At 47.6% G+C, this 22,403-nt stretch overlaps 1 protein-coding gene across 1 annotated transcript in view; it reads right to left on the bottom strand.

Annotated features, from left to right (window-relative positions):
* Positions 1–19,721, bottom strand: part of adra1d (adrenoceptor alpha 1D) — a 32,270-nt gene extending 12,549 nt beyond the window's left edge. The window contains exon 1 of the mRNA XM_033035419.1: positions 18,204–19,721. Within this exon, the coding sequence (XP_032891310.1) occupies positions 18,204–19,158 (955 nt within the window). The 5' untranslated portion in view covers positions 19,159–19,721. The remainder of the gene's footprint in view (positions 1–18,203) is intronic.
* Between the last annotated feature and the right edge of the window lie 2,682 nt (positions 19,722–22,403).

The following is a 22,403-nucleotide window of genomic DNA, read 5'->3' on the forward strand; positions in this document are numbered from 1 at the left end:
AGGTCGATTTAACTGAGGTTTAGTTTAGTTTTTGTTTCGTGATTCAGCACGGAAACAGACCCTTCAGCCCACTGAGTCCACACTGGCCACCAATCCCCGTATAATAGCACTACCTTAATTTACAAATTTACTGCAGCCAATTAACCTACATACCTGTACGTCTTTGGAGTGTGGGAGGAAACTGGAGCACCCAGGGAAAACCTACAAGGTCACAGGGATATTGTACAAACTCCGTACAGACAAGTACTCGTAGTCAGGATCGAACCCAGGTCTCTGGTGCTGTAAGGCAACAAATCTACCACTGTGCCACTGTGCAGTCCCAAAGGTGCTGAGCTGGGACATGGCAAGTTTTACTCGGCTGAGAATTGATTTTGCAAAAGTAAAGGGCCTGTCCCACGAGCATGCGACTGCATGCGGCAAGCGCAACCTAACGTGGTCGCTTGAGCCGTACGGCCTTGCGGGGCCGGTCCCACTTTGATCGCCAGAGCCGTATGGAGTTGTGCGGAGCTGGTCCCGACATCGCGCGGGGCTCCAAAAAACTGACACTGTCCAAAAATTCGGCGCGGCAACGCCTCGACGCCGTACGCAGCGTCTCGACGCCGTACGCAGCGTCTTGACGCCGTATGTCACGTGCGAACTTCCCGCGGACTTCGCTCGAACTTCACGTCAACTTGTACGGGATCACTCGACCTCCACGCGGCCCCCGCTTCCGGTTTGGTCGCACTTGCGATAATGAAAGACCTGGATAGTGTGGATATGGAGTGTCCACTGGTGGGAGAGTCTAGGACCAGAGGCCATAGCCTCCGAATAAAAGGACTTTTAGAAAGATGACAAGGCATTTCATTAGTCAGAAGGTGGTGAATCTGCGGAATTCATTGCCACAGAAGGCTGTGTGTGAGCCAAGGCTCCTATAACATGAATTTATGAACTTTAGAGAAACACAGAAGAGAACACGATAAAACAATCAAAATATTTTTTAAAGAGGGACGATAACCAAGGAAAGAATAATGCCCATGAAGGACCACATACTTAATCTGTCTGTTGCACTGAAGGGTGTGGGAAATGTTCTAGTGAAATATTTCACAGCTGTAATTTCAAATTAGGTGGGGGTTGATAATGACTGCAGTTGAGGAGGGTATTTGAAATATGCATGGGATAAGTATTGGAACAGAGGGAGTATTAAAGGGTTCACCTCTTTGAAGGTAGATAAATTGTCAGGCTAAATGAGATATACCACAAGAAGCAAGGAAGGAAATTGTGGACATTGTAATCATAGTTTCTGAGATTGATCTTGGCAGCTAAAGGAGAATTGAAGGACTGCCTTTGTTGTCTCATTGTTTTAAAAAAAAGATGGATTTAATAATGTGTAGGAAGGAGCTGCAGATGCTGGTTTACTCCAAAGATAGCCACAAAAAGCTGGAGTAACTCAACAGGTTTGGCAGCATCTCTGGAGAGGTGATGTTTCTGAAGAAGGGTCTGAACCCGAAATGTCTCCTATTCCTTTTCCCCAGAGATGCTGCCTGACCCGCGGAGTCGTAAATTTAATCATTACTAGCAGGTTAATTTTAATGGGCAAATTATTGGAATCGATGCTAAAAATCTATGTAAACGTTCATGTAGAAAAGCAGACATTAAGCAGGGATAGGTACACAAAAATGCTGGAGAAACTCAGCGGGTGCAGCAGCATCTATGGAGCGAAGGAGGTTCAGGCCGAAACCCTTCTTCAGACTAGTCAGCATGCATTTGTTTGGGGAACCCTGACCAACGTAATTGAGTTCTTTGAGTCCTGCTGAGTCCTGCTCAGGGCAATGTATCGATTCCAGCAAAGCTTTACAACATATTCCACGTGATGGACTAATTGAAAAATAAAAGCCCATGTGATGCAAGGAAGAAAGGGAAATTGGATCCAAATCTGGCGGTAGTCGGAAGCGGAGTGTAAGATTTGATGTTGGAAGGAACATCTGCAGATGATGGTTTAACCGTAGATAGACACAAGATGTTGGAGTAACTCAGCGGGACAGGCAGCATCTCTGGAGAGAAGGAATGGGTGATGTTTTGGGTCGAGATCCTGAATGCTAAATCTGAAGAAGGGTTGGGTCCCGAAACGTCACCCGTTCCTTCTCTCCAGAGATGCTGCCTGTCCCGCTGAGTTACTCCAGCTTTTGTGTAAGGTTTGATGGTTATTTCTGTGACAGAATGTCTGGTTCAATGGTGTTTATAGTCACATCTGCAAACACACAGTGAATTTGTTTTTTTCCCCATGTGTTTCATGGAGCTGTTGTAATATATGCATACCAAAGAAGTTTGTAGACGACATAGAAGTTATCTGTGTGGTTAACAGTGAGAGGTAACAATTACACCACAGGATTAATCAGTTTGACAGAATAGCGTTAACTGAATCCATAAGATCATAAGTAATAGCAGCAGTATTAGGCCATTCAACCTATCAAGTCTACTCTGTCATTCAATCATGGCTGATCTATCTCTCCCTCCTAACCCTATTCTCTTGCCTTCTCCCCATAACCTCTGACACTCACAATCCAGCAGTGTACAGTATGAGGTAAGACACAACGTGCTGGAGTAACTCAGCAGGTTAGGCAGCATCTCTGGAGAAAAGGAGTAGGTGATGTTTCGAGTCGGGACCCCTCTTCAGTCTGAAGAAGGGTTATGACCCAAAATGACACCCGAGTTGCTCCAGTATTTTAGTTTAGTTTAGTTTATCCCCTCAGCCCACCGAGCCCATGCCGACCAGCGATCCCTGCTCACTAACACTATCCTACACACACCACGTGCAATTTACAATTTTACCAAGCCAATTAGCCTTCAAACCTACATCTTTGGAGTGTGGGTGGAAACCGAAGCTCCTGGAGAAAACCCACACAGTCACAGAGAGAACGTACAAATTCCATACAGACAGCACCCGCAGTCAGGATCGAACCCGGGCCCTTGGCGCTGTAAAGCAGCAATACTACCCCTGCACCACCGTGCCTCCCTCTTTTGTTGCCCTTTACTCTATCCCACTGCGCAAAGTTACCTTAAAGAACCCCGCCCGTTCCAGCCCTCTTGTTTCTTCACATTGTATGGACGTTGATAGCAAGACAATCATTTATTGGCGATTCCAATTTACTTCAGAAATTTGTGGTGCAAGTGAGAGCAATTTGCTTCAACGTGTTGCTGGTTAGTTCAGGTCAGAAGTTAGTTAAAGCCAAACACGGTGCAGTGGTTCTGGACTTTCACACAGGCCGGAACAGTTATTGACAGTAGATTGAATAGCAATTATGAGCACCATATCTGAGGAAGGACGTGCTGGCTCTGGAGAGGGTCCAGAGGAGATTTACAAGTATGATCCCAGGAATGAGTGGGTTAACCAGTGATGAGCCATTGTCGGCACTGGGTCTGTATTCGCTGGAGTTTAGAAGAATGAGGGGGGAAGGCCTCCTTGAAACACACAAAATAGTGAAAGGCTTGGTTAGAATGGATGCGGAGAAGATGTTTTCACTAGTGGGAGAGTCTAGGACTAGAGGTCATAGCCTCCAATTAAAGGACGTTCTTTTAGGAAGGGGATGAGGAGACATTTCTTTAGTCAGACGTTGGTGAATCTGTGGAATTCTTTGCCACAGAAGGCTGTGGAGGCCAAGTCAGAGATAGATAGATTCTTGATTAGTACGGGTGACAGAGGTTATGGGGAGAAGGCAGGGGAATGGGGTTAGGAGAAAGATAAAGATCAGCCACGATTGAATGACCGGGCTACAATGCCTTGTAAGTCTCTCTTCTCTGTCCATTCATGTTTCCTCTGAATGCATCTAATCCAAGAGACCCACTTCCTATTCCCTTGACCATATTTCTACTAAGCTAATGACTACATAACTTCAGCTTCTGGCCAGCACATAAGATATTGCCAAGAGTTCTATTTATGAAGACATTGCTCTCCGCTCCTTCAAATCCAACATCATCTCCTCAAAACAAAACATTTGCCTCTATAGTCCGACTCCGCCAGCTCTAATCTACCTTGGACACAAAGTGCTGGAGTATCTCAGCGGGTCATGCAGCATCTCTGGAGAACATTGATTGGTGATGTTTCCGGTTGGGACCCTCCTTTGGAGATGCCACCATCTATGTTATCCAGAGAAAGACACAAAATGCTCGAGTAACTCAGCAGGAAAGCAACATCTCTGAAGAGAAGGAATGGGTGACCTTTCAGGCCGAGACGCTTCGTCTGAAGAAGGGTCTTGACCTGGAAAGTCAGCTGTTCCTTCTCTCCAGAGATGCTGCCTGTCCCGCTGAGTTACTCCAGCTTTTAGTATCTATGTTCGGTTTAGACCAGCATCTGCAGTTCCTTCCTACACATATGTTCTCCAGAGAAGCTGCCTGACCCGCTGAGTTACTCCAGGAATTTTGTGTCCTTTTGTGCAAACCAGCTTCTGCCGTTCCCTGTTTCACTAAGCTCCCTTGCCTCTCCAATTCTTGATGGTGCTGTATATTTCCCAAAAACATGTCCATCTATCCCAGAACCACCAATCTCACTGGGTCTCTGCACTCAGATCAGAACCAAAATAGCTCTGATCAAACCTAACATTTTATTTATGATGAAGATGTACTATCTCTCCTTGCCCTTCACGTTCCAGCCGTTTCTTATCACAAGATTAATCACACCTGCCTCTTGCAACCTTTGTCAGCAAGGTGGAATTACACTTGCTTCCTTTATATCTAACCAGTCATGGCCAGAGGTAGACAAAAATGCTGGAGAAACTCAGCAGGTGAGGCAGCATCTATGGAGTGAAGGAATGGGCAACATTTCGGCCAGAGAATCACCTGCAGGAACTTATTTTCTCAGATGTGTATTGTCACCCCCTTTGTTCTCTGAACTATGAACTATGGCCCTAACTATGGGCCGAACTATGGGCCTAACTATCCATTTTCCATCTTCCTGGTGCCCCTTGATATTATAAGCTAAAAACACTTGCTGTCGACACATCTCCACCTCCCAATCCTTACAATTTCCAAAGTGTTGATATTCAGTGAGGGAAGAACAAACTTCTCCACCAACTGAACAGAGTGATGATCATAAGATAAGATTGTTGAATTACGCGGGATTGCCTATAGGCACAGGAAAATGACAGACTTTGAACAAATGTGTTGCATTTATAGTTTACTAGACTAAGTGGGACCCGTTGGGTCCAAGTCACACGGGAGGCCTGGTCCCCCCAACGCAACCCGTTCCCCAACGCAATATTCCACCACTCATCTGTTCCCCCAACGCAACCCGTTCCCCAAAGCAATGTTCCACCACTCTGGGGAGGGGGAAGGGGTGTGGGGGAGGTGGGGTGTAGGGGAGGGGGGTGTGGGGAAGGGGGGTTGTGCGGGGGGGGGTATATGGGGGGGATGTGGGGGAGAGGGGGTGTGGGGGTGGGTTGGTGGGGGTGTGGGGAGGGGGATGTGAGGGGTGTGGGAGAGGGGGTGTGTGGGGAAGGGGGGTAGGGGAGGGGGGTGTGGGGAGGGGGGTGTGGGGTGATGATTCAAGTGGTCAAGAGCACAATAGTTGCCATCCCAATCTGAGATTCATCAGTCAGAGTATTGAGTATAGAAGTTGGGAAGTCATATTGCAGTTGTATAAGACGTAGGTGGGGCCACATTTAGAACATTGTGTTCAGTTCTGGGCACCATGTTATAGGAAAGATGTTGTCGAGCTGGAAAGGGTTCAGAGAAGATTTACAGGGAAGTTGCCAGGACTGGAGGGTGTGAGCTGTAGGGAGGGGTTGAGTAGGCTGGGACTCTATTCCTTGGAGCACAGGAAGATAAGGGGTGATCCTATCGAGGTGTATAAGCTCATGAGAGGAATAGGTCAGGTAGATGCACAGTCTCTTGCCCAGAGTAGGGGAATCGAGGACCAGATGACACAGGTTTAAGATGAAGGGGAAAATATTTAGTAGGAATCCGAGGGATAGCTTTTGTATGGATGTATGAAACAAGCTGCCAGAGGAGCTAGTTGAGATTGGGACGATCCCAATGTTTAGGAAATAGAAACATAGAAAATAGGTGCAGGAGTAGGCCATTCGGCCCTTCGAGCCTGCACCGCCATTCGATAAGATCATGGCTGATCATCCAACTCAGTATCCCATCCCTGCCTTCTCTCCATACCCCCTGATCCCTTTAGCCACAAGGGCCACATCTAACCCCCTCTTAAATATAGCCAATGAACTGGCTTCAACTACCCTCTGTGGCAGAGATTTCCACAGATTCACCACTCTCTGTGTAAAAAATGATCTTCTCATCTCGGTCCTTTGGTACCGAGATGAGTACCGAGATGGGTACATGGAGAGGAGAGGTTAGGAGGGATATGAACAAAACGCAGCCAGGTTGGACTAGTGTAGCCAGGGCATGTTGGCTGTAGTGGGCAAGTGGGCTGAAGGGCCTGTTTCAACACTGTATCACTCTATGACTCAATTCATCCTGCCAAAATACTCTCTGGCGTGCATCTGTAGATGTTCAATAGAATCCTTGTTGACCTATAGAATCTTTTCAGGTGCCCAAGAAGTTAAATATGCTGAAGCACCCTCTTTATCACTGCATTAGTGTGAAGGGACCAGATTAGATTGACAAGGGTGGCATCATTGGCAAAATTCAGAATCAGATTGCCGTTGTACGGGACCACGCAGTCAAGGGTGTACAGGGAGTATACGAAGAGACTGAACACACAATTCTACTCCTATGTGTTATAACACATGTGTTATTCCACTATGTGTATAACAAAACAAAACTAAGCCTGTATAGGTGTTTATTTTATTTAGTTTAGTTCAGACATAAAGCGTGGAAACAGGCCCTTCAGTCCACTGGGTCCACGCCCACCAAAATCACCCGTGCACTCATTCTATCCTATACACACTTGGGACAATTTATAGAAACCAATAAACCTACAAAAACCCACAAGTCTTGGGAATGCGGGAAGAAACTGGAGCACCTGGAGAACACGCACCCAGTCACAGAGAGAACTTACAATTTTTGTACTGACAGCACCTGTAGTCTGAATCAAACCTGGGTCTCTGCTGCTGTAAGGCAACAACTCTACCCCTGCGCCACTGAGCCGCCTTGTTCCTGAGCTAGGTTTGATCCCATGCCTCAAAGGTAAAAGAATACTGACAGAGCAATTCAAATAACAGAAAGGGGGCATTTCATGCAGCCCTCTGCTCTTATATACAGGAGGTTATTGTTGCCTGGAATTTCCGTGGACAACTTTTATAAAAAGCCCTTCCTACAAAAGTGGCTGCCACAATTGATACAAATGGGTTAAATCAAACCATGATTGTTTCAGCAAGAAATTTCAGTTACTTTCGCTCCTGCTGTGTAGACTTAATGTAGCTTGATGTACAGTAAGTTCTATTGAAATAATACTACCATATTTTTGTACGTTGGTCTATCATATTTATGCCAGATTAGGAAAATAGGACTGGCTCCTGTTGTGAAGCAATTTAACAAAACTGTTTCGGAGAAATACATTTATTCTTCTGCATGAATGAGACTATAGAGATTGATTGGAATCCACTGGGCAAAATGTATTAAAGTTAAAGGGAATCTGCTGAGCTCAGCCTCTGCTTGCCCCTGATGACCGGGATTCAGAGAGGAGGATGGAGGATGATGGCGGATGCTGGACAAAGGGCCCGGTGAGAATAACCGGCGGAGTTTTACCTTCCATGCCCTCAAGGTCGGCTGCAGGAGGCACCCCCAGGGGAACAAGAGCTAAAGATACCTCATACTGTGCACTGCTGGATTGTGGGTGTCAGAGGTTATGGGGAGAAGACTTAGGTGGGAGAGATAGATCAGCCATGATTGAATGGCAGAGTAGACTTGATGGGCTGAATGGCCTAATTCTGCTGCTATTACTTATGATCTTATAGAAACATAGAAACATAGAAATTAGGTGCAGGAGTAGGCCATTCGGCCCTTCGAGCCTGCACCGCCATTCAATATGATCATGGCTGATCATCCAACTCAGTATCCCGTACCTGCCTTCTCTCCATACCCTCTGATCCCCTTAGCCACAAGGGCCACATCTAACTCCCTCTTAAATATAGCCAATGAACTGGCCTCGACTACCCTCTGTGGCAGAGAATTCCAGAGATTCACCACTCTCTGTGTGAAAAAAGTTCTTCTCATCTCGGTTTTAAAGGATTTCCCCCTTATCCTTAAGCTGTGACCCCTTGTCCTGGACTTCCCCAACATCGGGAGCAATCTTCCTGCATCTAGCCTGTCCAACCCCTTAAGAATTCTATAAGTTTCTATAAGATCCCCTCTCAATCTCCTAAATTCTAAAGGGTATAAACCAAGTCTATCCAGTCTTTCTTCATAAGCCAGTCCTGACATCCCAGGAATCAGTCTGGTGAACCTTCTCTGCACTCCCTCTATGGCAATAATGTCCTTCCACAGATTTGGAGACCAAAACTGTACGCAATACTCCAGGTGTTGTCTCACCAAGACCCTGTACAACTGCAGTAGAACTGCAGTAGAACTGAATTATGGATTCAGTTAACGCAGTTCTGCCAAACTGATTAATCCTGTGGTGTAAATTGTTATCTCTTACTGTTAACCACACAGATAACTTCTATGTCGTCTGCAAACTTATTTGGTATGCGTATATTACAACAGCTCCACGAAACACATGGGGGGAAAAAAATAATTTCACTGTGCATTTACAGATGTGACCATAAAGCACCATTGGACCAGACATTCTGTCACAGAAATAACCATCAAACCTTACACAAAAAGCTGGAGTAACTCAGCGGGACAGGCACCATCTCTGGAGAGAAGGGTTGAGACTCTTCTTCAGATCCTTCTTCAGAAGATGGCTGTGCATGGAGAAGGGCGATGGTTCATGGGATGACCGGAATGGAGGATGCGGCTGCAATGGGCCTTTGTGGCCAGCTGCAGCTGTGATGGCAAAACGGCACCAAAAATGGCATCTCATGCTCGATTCTAATCATGTATTGTCTTTCTGCTGACTGGATAGCACGCAACAGAAGCTTGTCACTGTACCTTGATACATATCGACTTAGTGTGCTGTTCTATACATTGCACAGAGCTGAACAAGAGTTTGAACAAGCAGCAACAAAGAGAAGCAGGGAGAAGAACTGATTAGCTGAAGCCCCGTGTGGAAGATAGTCAGAGGTGAGTCAGAGGGGGCAAATAGTTGAAAAAGAGCGCCAAAAGGCAGCTAGACTTAGCACAGAGTTTACGTGGAGTTTGAATAAGTAGCAACAGAGAGAAGCAGGGAGAAGAACTGGTTGGCTGAAGCCCGTGGGGAAGGTGAGTAAGTCACAAGTGAAAAACAGTTTAAAACTGAGGAATTTGGTTTGTTAATTCGTAAATTTGTCAATTTATCAGTCAATATGAGCAAGGCTGCTCTTAGGGAGTGGCTGTGAGGGTCATTGGCTCGGAGGCTGAGGGAGGACCGCCACGCCAAATGAAAGAAGGAGATGTCAAGCAAGTTGATTCAATGTGATGCTTGCAGTATGTGGGAGGTCAAGGACACCGCTGGTGCCTCTGGCTGCTACAAATGTGAGAAGTGCATCCAGGTAGAGCTCCTGAAGGACCGTGTTGGGGAACTGGAGAAGCAAGTGGATGACCTCAGGTTCGTCTGAGAAGCTGAGTCATTCCTTGATGAGTCCTACGGTAAGATTGTTACACCTAAGGTAGTGCAAAAGAGAAGGTACACAAAAATGCTGGAGAAACTCAGCGGGTGCAGCAGCATCTATGGAGCGAAGGAAATAGGTAACGTTTCGTGCCGGAACCCTTCTTCATACTGATAGGGGGTGTCGGGGAATAGAAAAGAAAAAGGAGGAGGAGGAGCCCGAGGGCTGAGGAAGGGGAGGAGACAGCAAGGGCTAACAAAATTGGGAGAATTCAATGTTCATGCCCGCAGGATGCAGACTCCCCAAGCGGAATATGTGGTGCTGTTCCTCCAATTTCCGGTGTTGCTCGCTCTGGCCATGGAGGAGACCCAGGACAGAGAGGTTGGATGGGGAATGGGAGGGGGAGTTGAAGTGGTGGGCCACCAGGAGGTCAGGTTGGTTATTGCGGACCGAGCGGAGGTGTTCGGCGAAGTGATCGCCCAGCCTCCGCATGGTCTCACCGATGTAGATCAGCTGACATCTAGAGCAGCGGATGCAATGGATGAGGTTGGAGGAGATGCAGGTGAACCTCTGTCGCACCTGGAACGACTGCTTGGGTCCTTGACTGGAGTCGAGGGGGGAGGTAAAGGGACAAGTGTTGCATCTCTCGCGGTTGCAAGGGAAAGTGCCCAGGGAGGGGGTGGTACGGGAGGGAATGGAAGAATTGACAAGGGAGTTACGGAGGAAGCGGTCTTTGCGGAAGGCAGATATGGGGGCAGATAAAAAGTGCTGTTGAGCCAAATCCAAAGAGGCCGACGTTGGGCAATGCTGTGGTAGTTGGAGACTCCACTGTGAGAGGTACGGACAGGGGTTTCTGTGGCAACAGATGGGATTCGAGGATGGTGTGCTACCTCCCTGGTGCCAGGATCCAGGATGTCATGGACAGAGTGCAGAAAATCCTCAAGGGCAAAGGCGAACAGCTGGAAGTTGTAGTGCATGTCGGCACATACTATGTCAGAAAGAATGGGATGAATATTCTGAAGCATGACTTTAGAGAGCTCGGAAAAGTGCTGAAAAGCAGGACCTCCAGGGTGGTTATCTCCGGTTTGCTTCCAGTTCCTCGTGCGGGATAGAGCACGACCAGAGAGCAGTGCTGAACTACTATCTACCTCATCGGTGACCCTCGGACTATCCTTGTCAGAATTTGCTGGTTTTACCTTGCCCTTATTTCCTTATCAGTACACTGTAAATGGCTCGATTGTAATCATGTATTGTCTTTCTGCTGACTGGTTAGCACGCAACAAAAGCTTTTCACTGTACCTCGGTACACGTGACAATAAACTAAACTGAAACTGAGCGCAGACTGGCTCAATGGACTGTTCCTGTACGTGGTGGCTAATCCGGTGTGGCATGATGATACTCTACTGGATTGTTTGTAAGAAAATAATTTCACTGTGCTTTTGCACTTTACACATGCAACAATAAAGCACCATTGAACCATTGTTATAAAACTGAAACTCCCACTATTAAACTCCAAGAGGTGATTAAGTTACATGACAAGCATCAATCTAAATCCCAACTGAATCCCACCATGGCAGCTGCGATTTCCAATTCAAGTAATAAAATACATTTGCTAATTTGGAAACAATTGCAACGTTCACTACAAAACAACTGGATTTTTACACAAAAGATCCCAGGTTATGAAACCTAACATATACAGAGCCCGTATGTAGTTTAGAGATACAGCGCGGAGACAGGCCCTTCGGCCCACCAAATCCGCACCAACAACCAGCGATCCCCGCACATTAACACTACCCCACACACACCAATTAACAATTTACATTATACCTACAAACCTGTACGTCTTTGGAGTGTGGGGGAAAACCGGAGCTTCCAAAGAAAACCCACACAGGTCACGGGGAGAATGTACAAACTCCGTACAGACACCACCCATGGTCAGGATCGAACCCGGTTCTCTGGCGCTGCAAGGCAGCAACTCTACAGCTGTACACTACTGCAGGCACCTTATGTTGTGAGAAAACTCGAAAGAAACTTGTCCTCAACTCAATGGACACCACAGACAATACTGGGTATAGATAACAGTTTGCCTACTATAACTTAGTAAGGCGGCACAGCAGCGCCGCTCCCTCACAGCGGCAGAGACCTTGGGGAGCTGTCTTTGTGGAGTTTGCATGTTTCCCCTGTGCTCCGGGTGCTCCGGTTTCCTCCCACATCCCAAAGACGTGCGGGTTTGGAGGTTAATTGGCCTCCGTAAATTGCCCCCAGGGTCATAGTCATTGTCATACGGTGTGGAAACAGGCACTTCGGTCTAATTTACCCATGCACCCCAACATGTCCCATCTACACTAGTCCCACCTGTCTGTGTTTGGCCCATGTCATAAGGTCATAAGGAATAGCAGTAGAATTAGGCCAGTCGGCCCATCTAGTCTACTGCACCATTCAACCATGGCCAATCTATCTCACACTCCGAACTCCATTCTCCTGCCTTATCCCCATAACTTCTGACACCAGTACTAATCATTGTGATCATGGCTGATCGTCCCCAATCAATAACCCGTGCCTGCCTTCTCAACATATCCCTTGATTCCACTAGCCCCTAGAACTCTATCTAACTCGCTCTTAAATCCATCCGGTGATTTGGCCTCCACTGCCCTCTGTGGCAGGGAATTCCATAAATTCACAACTCTCTGGGTGAAAAAGTTTTTTCTCACCTCAGTCTTAAATAGCCTCCCCTTTATTTTAAGACGGTGGCCCTTGGATCTGGATTTGCCCAACATTGGGAACATTTTTCCTGCATCTAGCCTGCCCAGTCCTTTTATAATTTTATATGTTTCTATAAGATCCCCCCTCATTCTTCTAAACTCCAGTGAATACAAGCCTCGTCATTTTCAATCTTTCCTCATATGACAGTTCATTTTACTTGTCACATCCTCAAAAAATTCCAGAAGATTAGTCAAGCATGATTTCCCTTTCATAAATCTGACTTGGACTAATCCTTTTACTGCTATCAAAATGCGTGGCAGTATAATATGTATAAATGTGAGGTTATCCACTTTGGTGGCAAAAACAAGGGCGCAGATTATTATCTCAATGGGGTCAGGTTAGGTAAGGAGGGTGTCCTTGTACACCAGTTACTGAAAGTTGGCGTGCAGGTGCAGCAGGCAGTGAAGAAAGCTAATGGAATGTTGGCCTTCAAAACAAGAGGATGTCAGTATAGGAGTATAGAGGTTCTTCTGCAGTTGTATAGGGCTCTGGTGAGACCACATCTGGAGTATTGCCTACAGTTTTGGTCTCCTAATTGAGGAAGGACACCTTGTGATTGAGGCAGTGCAGCATAGGTTCATGAGATTGATCCTGGGATGGCGGAACTGTTAAATGAGGAAAGATTGAAAAGACTAGGCTTGTATTCACTGGAGTTTAGAAGGATGAGGGGGTATCTTATAGAAACATATAAAATTATAAAAGGACTGGACAAGCTAGATGCAGGAAAAATGTTCCCAATGTTGGGCGAGTCCAGAACCAGGGGTCACAGTCTTAGAGTAATGAATGAGGAGGCGATTTAAGACTGAGGTGAGAAAAAACTTTTTCACCCAGAGAATGGTGAATTTGTGGAATTCTCTGCCACAGAGGGCAGTGGAGACCAAATCACTGGATGGATTTAAGAGAGAGTTAGATAGAGCTCTAGAGGCTAGTGGAATCAAGGGATATGGGGAGACGGCAGACACAGGTTATTGATTGGGGACAATTAGCCATGATCACAATGAATGGCGGTGCTGGCTCGAAGGGCCAAATGGCCTCCTCCTGCACCTATTTTCTATGTTTCAAATGCCCCATAATGATATCTTTAATAATTGACTCCAGCATCTTTCCCACCACCGAAGTCATATCTCTGATATCTCTCTCTGCCCTAAAAATACCCACTAAATTTGCCTCTACAGCTTTCTGTGGCAAAGAATTCCACAGATTCACCGCCCTCTGACATTTCCCTCCAAACTTGTCCTACCCATGTACCCGTCCAATTGTTTCTTAAACGTTGCAATCAGTAGTATGTAGGGAGTGGATGACAAAGTGGGATGACATGGAACTAGTGTGAACGGGTGATAGATGGCTGACATGGACTCGGTGGGCCGAAGGGCCTGTTCCCTTGCTGCATCTCTAAACTAAACTACAACATCATTACATCTTGCAAAGAAAGCCGAATGATGGGATGACATGGAACTAGTGTGAACGGGTGATAGATGGCTGACATGGACTCGGTGGGCCGAAGGGCCTGTTTCCTTGGTTTAACGGCATATTGCCAATAGTTGGACTGCGAAATAAAGCACTACAGGGCTGTCGCATTTCCCAACATTACCCAATGGGGTTAGCAACAGTTCTCAGGAACAGAGCCCCGTCGTATCCTACGGAGGGCTTGCAATGTTATGGCGAGGAGGCGGCAGGAGAATGGGATGAGGAGGGACAGGTAGATCAGTCATGTTTGAATGGCGGAGTAGACTTGATGGGCCCAATGGCCCAATCCTGCTACTATCACTTATGATCTTATGTCCCTCGGGAAAGATGTCGCGGATCTGGAGTCACATAAGCGCCAGAGTAGGTCCAATGTCGGAAAGATAGACACAGAATGCTAAAGTACCTCTGCGGGTCAGGCAGTATCTCGGGAGAAAAGGAAAGGCCCACGAGTCTATGTTCTCTTTAGCCCGTCCCCACAACTAGCGTCTTTTCCACTTAAATCGATATTTTTCGCATTCCCTTCAACTCGCTCCAGATTCTACCACTCACTAAACATGCTTGAGGCAGCGATCAATTAACCTACCGATCCGCCCAATTATTAGCGTCGTGGGAAGAACACACACAAGACCAGAGAGAGAGGACCAAGTTTCTCACAGCGCCGGAGCCCGGGATTGAACCCAGGTCACTACAAACTGCATCGCTGTCGCTGTCGTGTCACTGTGGGGAAAGGAATCAACGGGGGTTGGGGGTCGGCGAGTGCCAAATACTGCAGCTGTATTCAATGTACTAATGTTTCAGTGTATAGAGCTGGATCTGCCACGTTTGGAGAATTGTGTGCATTTTTGGTCACCGCATTGAAGGACGGTTGTGGAGGCTTTGGCGAGGCTGCAAAATAGGCTTTATCGGGACGGTAGATAGACACAAAGTGCTGGAGTAACTCAGCGGGTTAGACAGCATTTATATCCGTATCCGTGTACCCCTTCGTTATCGCCTCTTCTCCAGCCAACAATGGGCCATTGTGGGCTTCACCCTTTCTTGGTCACCTGTTGTCGGCCCTGATTTGTTTTGGCTTTTTCTTACCTCCAGTTCCCTCCATTCTACTTTCAGCCTGAAGAAGGGTTCCGAGCCGAAGTGTCATCCATCCTTTTTCTCCAGCGATGCTGCCTGGCCCGCTGAGTTACTCCAGTACTTTGTGTCTATGTTCAACAAGGAACTGCAGATGCTGGAAAATCGAAGGTAGACAAAAATGCTGGAGAAACTCAGCTGGTGCGGTAGCATCTATGGAGCGAAGGAAATAGGCAACGTTTCGTGACGAAACCCTTCTTCAGTACCTTTGTGTCTATATTCGGTGTAAACCAATTCTATGCGGTTCCTTTCCACACATTTTATCAGGACGGTTCCTGGCTTCGAGAATATTAGCTGTAAAGAGAGGCTGGACTAACTTGGCTTTCTCTGAATGATTCGAGGTGAGGGGATACCTAATGAATTGTCATAAAACTACGAGAGGCATAGATAGGATAGATAGTCACGGCCGTTTTCCCAGGAGGGAAATGTCAAATAAAGGTGAAAGGCGGACGCTTAGAATGTAAAGAGTCTCGAATCGAAACGTCACCCATTCCTTCTCTCCAGGGATGCTGTCTGTCCCACTGAGTAACTCCAGTTTTTTTGTGGCAATCTTCGGTTTAAACCAGCATCTGCAGTTCCTCCCTGCACGCTTAAAGATTTACCGGGCAAGTTCTGTTACACAGAGGGTGATAGCTGCCTGGAAGGGACAGCGGGGCAAATGATCGACTAGATAGACACTAAATGCTGGAGTAACTCAGCGGTACTCAGGCAGCATCTCTGAAGAAAACGAATAGGCGACGTTTCGGGTCTCGAACCGAAACGTCAGCTATTCCTTCTCTCCAGAGATACTTCTTGACCCGCTGAGTTACTCCAGCATTTCGTGTCTATCTTCGGTGTAAACCAGCATCTGCAGTTCCTTCTTACACAACTGACGAAGTAGATATGATAGCGATATTTAAGAAGCGTTTACGCAGGCGCATGGACAGACGGGGAATGGAAGGAGATGGGATTACGTACAGACAGAGGAGATTTGTTTAACTAATTGGTCTAACATTATGATCAGCGTAGCGGTGGTTTAAAGAACCCTTTCGTGCGCTGTGTGCAGTTCTATATTTAACAGTTTGACTGCAGGACCTCTAAAACGAATCGCCTCATTATCTTGTCAATTTCGAGGAGCGCCGATTCTCGCCGCGGTGAAATAATCTCCATGGAGCGTCAGAGCAAGAAGTCAGACATTTCCCAACAACATCAACTCTGATTTATGTGGGAAAGTCGAGCAAATGAGGGGGATGTGGTTTTGGAAAGTTGGAAGGCGAGTACTTGCTGGGGCACTTTCATCGCTTGCTTGAGAACCGCACGAACCGAAGTCAGCGAGTACATCCAAATAAATAGCCAGGCAGAAAAAGCGCAACGTTCCCAAGCCGCGGGGCGAGGGTGCGATCTGGCGATAATATTGGCGGTGTGAGGGCGGGAGTGGCCTAGTGAATGAGCGGGATATACACCTGTCTGCAGAGGTGTCTGGCGCTAATAGTTTAATCTGGGTCTGAAGAAGGGTCTCGACCCGAAACGCCACCCATTCCTCCTCTCCAGAGATGCTGCCTGACCCGCTGAGTTACTCCAGCATTTTGTGTTTATCTTGGGTATATGTACTTCGGCGTGTTGCGCGGGTTAACAAACAGCAAATAGTTGCAGAGTTAAGGGCCTGTCTCACTTTCCCGAGTTATTCACGAAGTCTCCCGAGTTAAACGCACAGCGAGCAGAAACGTGGTATTCATGCCACAAAGGTCGTGGGGGACAAGTCATTGGATATGTTTTTAAGTGGTGATTGACAGATTCTTCATTAGTAACAGTGCACACAGTTATGGGAAGAAGGTATATGTAGGGGTTGAGAGGGAAAGGTAGATCAGCCATGATTCAATGGCAGAATAGACTCGATGGGCCGAATAGCCGAATTCTGCTCCTATGACATGAACTTACAAGAGGAATGATTGGATAGTGAATGACCAGTCAGACAGCGCGGAAACAGGCCATTCAGCCCAACTTGCCCAGTCTGACCAACATGCTCCAGCTACACTAGTTCCACTGCCCGCGCTTGGCCCATGACCATCCAAACCTGGCATATACAAGTACCTCTCCAAATATCTATTAGACGTTATGATAGTACCTGCCTCAACTTCCTCCTCCACTGCTCGACCATACACCCACCCACTGTGTAAAATAGTTACCCCTCAGGTTCGTATTACACCTCCCCTCCTCCCCCTCACCTTAAACCTATTTATGTCCCCTGGTTCTCGATTCCCCAACTCTGGGAAAAATACTGTAATATGGACCCTAATCGCATTATCTTGTATACCTCTATAAGATCACCCCTCGCCCCTCTGCTTTTCAAGGAATAAAGTGCTAGCCTGCCCAACCAGCGACACCTGGGTACTTCCCCGTGAATCCTCCCTGCACCCTGTGTAGCTTGTCTGGTGGCGGACTCTAGAATATTTGGCAGCAAAACACATGTATCGTGGGAGCATAGAACATAGAACACAGTACAGCGCGGGAACAGTCACGTCGTCCCCCAATGTTTGTGTAACATGATGCCAAGACAAACTAATCTCATGTGCCTGCGTGTGATCCATAACCCCCCCCCCCCCCCACCCCCCACACACACACACACATTCCCCCCATATACATGTGCCGATATAAAAACCTCTTAAGTGCCACTATGGTATCTGCCTCCACCACACGCAGTGCGTTCCAGTCCTACACCACCCGCTGTGTAAAACACTAACCTGCACATCTCCTTAAACTTTGTTTCTTTCACCTTAAAGCTATACCCTCTAGGTTGTTATTTCCACCCTGGGGGGGAGTTTCTACTCTACCCATGCCTCTCGTGATCCTATATACTTCTCTCAGGTCTCTCCTCAACCGCCAGCCAAAACAAGCCTCCCCTTCGAGCTAATACTCTCCAATCTCCGCACAAGGTTCTGGCTATCTACCCTATCTATGCCTCTCATAATTGTAGATACTTCCATCAGGTCTCCCCTCAACCCCCAGTATTCCAGATTAAAACAAGCTAAGAAAACAAGCCAAGAATGGTTTTAGAACCGGGCAGAGAGTACCACACACAGTGAGATCCCACCTAGACAGTTGAAGTTTAGATGAACTCTTCCCTACTAAGAGCAAGCGGATTAAAGTGAAAATAAACCACGGGGTTGGGGTTGAGAGGGATGAGCCCGTGCACGGGTTCCAGGCTTACAGCGACACTAAACGATGCTGTCTGGTTGGTCTACCTACCCAGCGGTAAGATGGTGAAAAATGGCAGCCAGCAAAGGGTGAAGACGCCGACCACGATGCCCAGAGTTTGGGCTGCTTTCTTCTCCCGGGAGAACTTGAGGAGCCTCATGGACAGGGAGCTGCGCAAATGATGTCCCTTGTTCTTGAAGTTGGAGTGGGAATCGTCCAACACACTCCTGCAGTGAATCCTCAGGACCACCTCCATGGTCTTACTCCTCTCCCTCTTCACCCCGGCCTCCAGGCTCTTGGTAGTCCGCCTGGCTACCACGTAGATTCGGAAGTACATGACCAGGATAACCATGAGAGGCAGGTAGAAGGAAAATAGAGAGGAGAACAAGGCGTATCCCGGCTCCTCGGTGATGTTGCACATGGTATCGTCGTCCGGGGCGGGCTCCTTCCAGCCCAAGAGTGGACCCACCGAGACCACGATGGAGGTGACCCAGAGGACAATGAGGATCCACACCGCCTTCACTTCGGTCATGATGGTCGGGTAGCGTAAAGAGTAGCGCACGCCGATGTAGCGATCGATGGAGATGACACACAGGCTCATTATGGAGGCCGTGCAGCACAAGACGTCGACGGCAGCCCAGACATCGCAGAATATTCTCCCGAAAGCCCAGTAGCCAAAGATCTCCAGGCTGGCCGAGAAAGGCAAGATGATGGTGCTGAGGAGGAGGTCGGCGATGGCCAGGTTGATGATGAAGTAGTTGGTGACTGTCTGCAGGTGCCGGTTGCAAGCCACCGACAGAATGACCATGATGTTGCCCACAATGGCGAACAGGATGAAGGCACCGAGGATAACGCCCAGGGCCACCGCTTGGCTGACATCCAACCCGTCCGAGTGGCCCGACCTGTTGGCGGTGATGGAATCATTGGGAAACACGGCATAGCTCAGAGCCGATGCGTTGGAGCAGTTCCCGTCCAAGCTCTCATTGGTAAACTCCGCAAAAGTCATCTTGGAAGGACTGCCGTCTCCATGTAAGTAGGTTTCGCCAACTTCAGCCGCTTCGAGCCCTCGCTTCGTGCCAATGTGTCAAAAAGATTCCCATGCAACGCCGCGGATTCTGCCGGTGCCCAAACGGGTGAGATTCAAACTCCATGACCCAGCCTGGCGGGGTGACCGGGGAAGGACATTTCTCCTCCGCATTTCCAGCTCGATCGAAGAAGCCCCGTGAGACTCCTCCGCCCTGGTGACATCCCTCTCCTTCGCCGACTCCTGTCCAACCGCCTTTGCAACTTTTCCTCCCTGCACCGTTTCAATCCCTAGCATCTGCAGAGTCCCGGGATAATATCATTCCTCTCTCTCCAACATACACACACACACACACACAGACACACACAATTTCATGCACTGGCAAGAAGTGTCGCCGAAGCTGACCACCGCTGACAATCTCTTCAGGCGGTTGGGTGCTGAAGCACCAAGATCACTTTTCAATCACTTGCAAACCTCGCCTCCTCGGGATGGTCCTCACGTCACCGATTCCTTGCGCTTGCGGCGGCCGCCATCAGAGGGCAGCAGAGGCCCGACTGTGGAGAGACCCGGTCAGCCCGAAAACTACTCAACTACAGAAGGAAGTTGGTCTCATTTATAGAAATATATGACATTGAAAATTATAAATAAGCCACAGCTAACGTATCCCACTTGCAGTACTTAACTGACCAATGGAAACCAGCAACTTAAATTTGACCACCGTGTCTATCTCTGTACCTATCTCTGTGTCTATAAATGTCTCCTCGTATTTCAATTCTTCCACCAATCCCACAATTTATTTATTCTTGTTTCTATTTTTATCATTAACCCCTCGTATTATCCATCATTTGTTTTTTTCCCCCCAGTCTTTCTGTAAATTGACCTCCCACCCCCCGACCTCGCACCTGCCGCCGTCTTATTAGAGTTTCTAATATATTCTCAGGATGTTAAATAGACTTTTGATTTACTGCCGCTCGTTGTTTAGTTGCTAACTCGCCAGTTCACTCTTTCATCGTGTGATGCAACCGTAAACGCGTTGCTATAACGGCCCTGGAAGGGTTCAATGGTCAAATGATCAAACTCCTCAACACACAACGTGCTGGAGGAACTCAGAGGGGCAGGCAGCGTCTGTGGGGGGATCGGACAGGCGACGTTTCGGGTCGGGATCCCTTTTCACAACCGCACCGCCGTCCGTCCGTGTCCCTAGACTGACAGTCGCAGTCTGACCCACTGAGTTCCTCCAGCACTTTGTGTTTAGTTCAAGATCCCAGCACCTGCAGTTCATTGTGTCTCCAAATTCATCGGTTCTCCCATTTGACAGTTGAAATCCCTCTGAAGTGAGGGATCTTGTTTACAGATATGACTCGGGCAGCATCTCTGGATAGAAGGAATGGGTCGGGTCCATACCTTTTCCAAAGATGCTGCCTGTCCCCGCTGAGATACTCCAGCATTCTGTGTGAATGCTCGGTGTAAACCAACATCCGGAGTTCCTTCCTACACATTGCGGAATCAAAATCGTTGGATTTTAAAATATGATGCCTCAACTCAAATGTTGACGACCAGATAGTTTCTATGGTGACACGTTGAAACACTCGCGACCAGTTCAACTTTCTATGATGCTCACCTCAACTATGAACTTCTATGGACGCTCTTTGGTTGCGCTAAGAACTTTTTTGCACTAATATTGTAGTATTAGGTTATTATATGTTTTCGTTTATTATATATAATTTGCGTGTATTGCATTTACAGGCCTGATGCGCTGCTGCAAGTAAGAATTTCATTGCTCCCTTGTCGGTACATATGACAACTAAACACTCTTTCGGCAGGCACTGGGGAAGACTCGCTAACGGCAAGTAAGCACGGGAAGACTCGTGAAGATTTTTCAACATGATGAAAAATGTCCACGAGAGCCCCGAGTACCGACGAGTGGCCATTACCGCAAATCTCCGAGTTCGAATCAGGGCAAATCAGGAGAACTCGTGGAATGAACTCGTACCGTGGGACAGGGGTTTAAGACTCTAGTTGTAAAGATGAAAATAAAATAAAACACACACAGTGCTGGAGTAACTCAGCGACTGATGCAGCATTGACCCGCTGAGTCACGCCAGCAGTTTGTGTGTGTTTTTGTAAACCAGTATCCGCATTTCCATGTGTATCTGATTTGACCATAGCACCAATAACAACAAGTAATGATGAGAGGCGTAGATAAGATAGACAGTCAGAACCTTTTTTTCCCCAGGGTACAAGTGTCCAACACTAGAGGGCATAGGTATAAGGTGAAGGGGGGGGGGGGGGGGGGGGGGGGGATATAATGGAGATGTGCGGGCGTTTTTTTTGTGCCAGAGATGATGGTGGTAGAGGCAGGTACGATAGTGGCGTTTAAGAAGCTTTTAGATAGGCACATTCATTTGCCTGGAATGGGGGATGTGGATCAGATGCAGACAGATGAGATCAGTCAGCATCATAGGTACACAAAAATGCTGGAGAAACTCAGCGGGTGCAGCAGCATCCATGGAGCGAAGGAAATAGGCAACGTTTCGGGCCGAAACCCTTCTTCAGACCCCTCAGTCAGCATCATGTTGAGCACAAACATTGTGGCCCGTTCCTGTGCTGTACTGTTCTATGTTCTACGCACCTATGTACAATGGGAATACAGATTCTAACCCGCCAACTGAAAAGCATGATCAGTATTTTTATTCGGAAGAGCTTTACTTTAAACAGTTTGTACGTGCGCTTTCAATTGGGCTAAAAGCAACAAGTGATAAAATGTGCCAACTTTGTCATGAAATAGTCCTGCTAAAATTGTTTTTCTCTACCGACTTGGGTTTGTCCTCCCCTTCTTTCTCTCCCCCGGTAATTCCATCATCTCGTTGAAATTATATATATTTGCTTCGTATATTCCTTTTCTGACTGTGTTTCCTCTTTGATTCCTTTCTTACACTCTGCACTCTGCTTTTCTCTCCGCCGCCTCTCCATGTGTTTAACCCGCCCTTTCTGTTCTATCCCTTGTCCCAGCCCCAACCCCGGCGATTTGCAACCTGCTGACCCAAGGAACTGCAGGTGCTGGAATCTTGAGCAAACCTCAAAGTGCTGGAGGAACTCAGCGGTTCAGGCAGCATCTGGGGAGGGAATGGACTGAAGACGTTTCGGACGGCGTCTCAGACAGATGAAGCGTCCCGACCCGAAACGTCGCCTGTCCACTCCCTCCCCAGACCAGAACATTATGTTTA

The sequence above is a fragment of the Amblyraja radiata genome, chromosome 1, assembly GCF_010909765.2.
Source record: "Amblyraja radiata isolate CabotCenter1 chromosome 1, sAmbRad1.1.pri, whole genome shotgun sequence".
Taxonomy (NCBI): Eukaryota; Metazoa; Chordata; class Chondrichthyes; order Rajiformes; family Rajidae; genus Amblyraja; species Amblyraja radiata.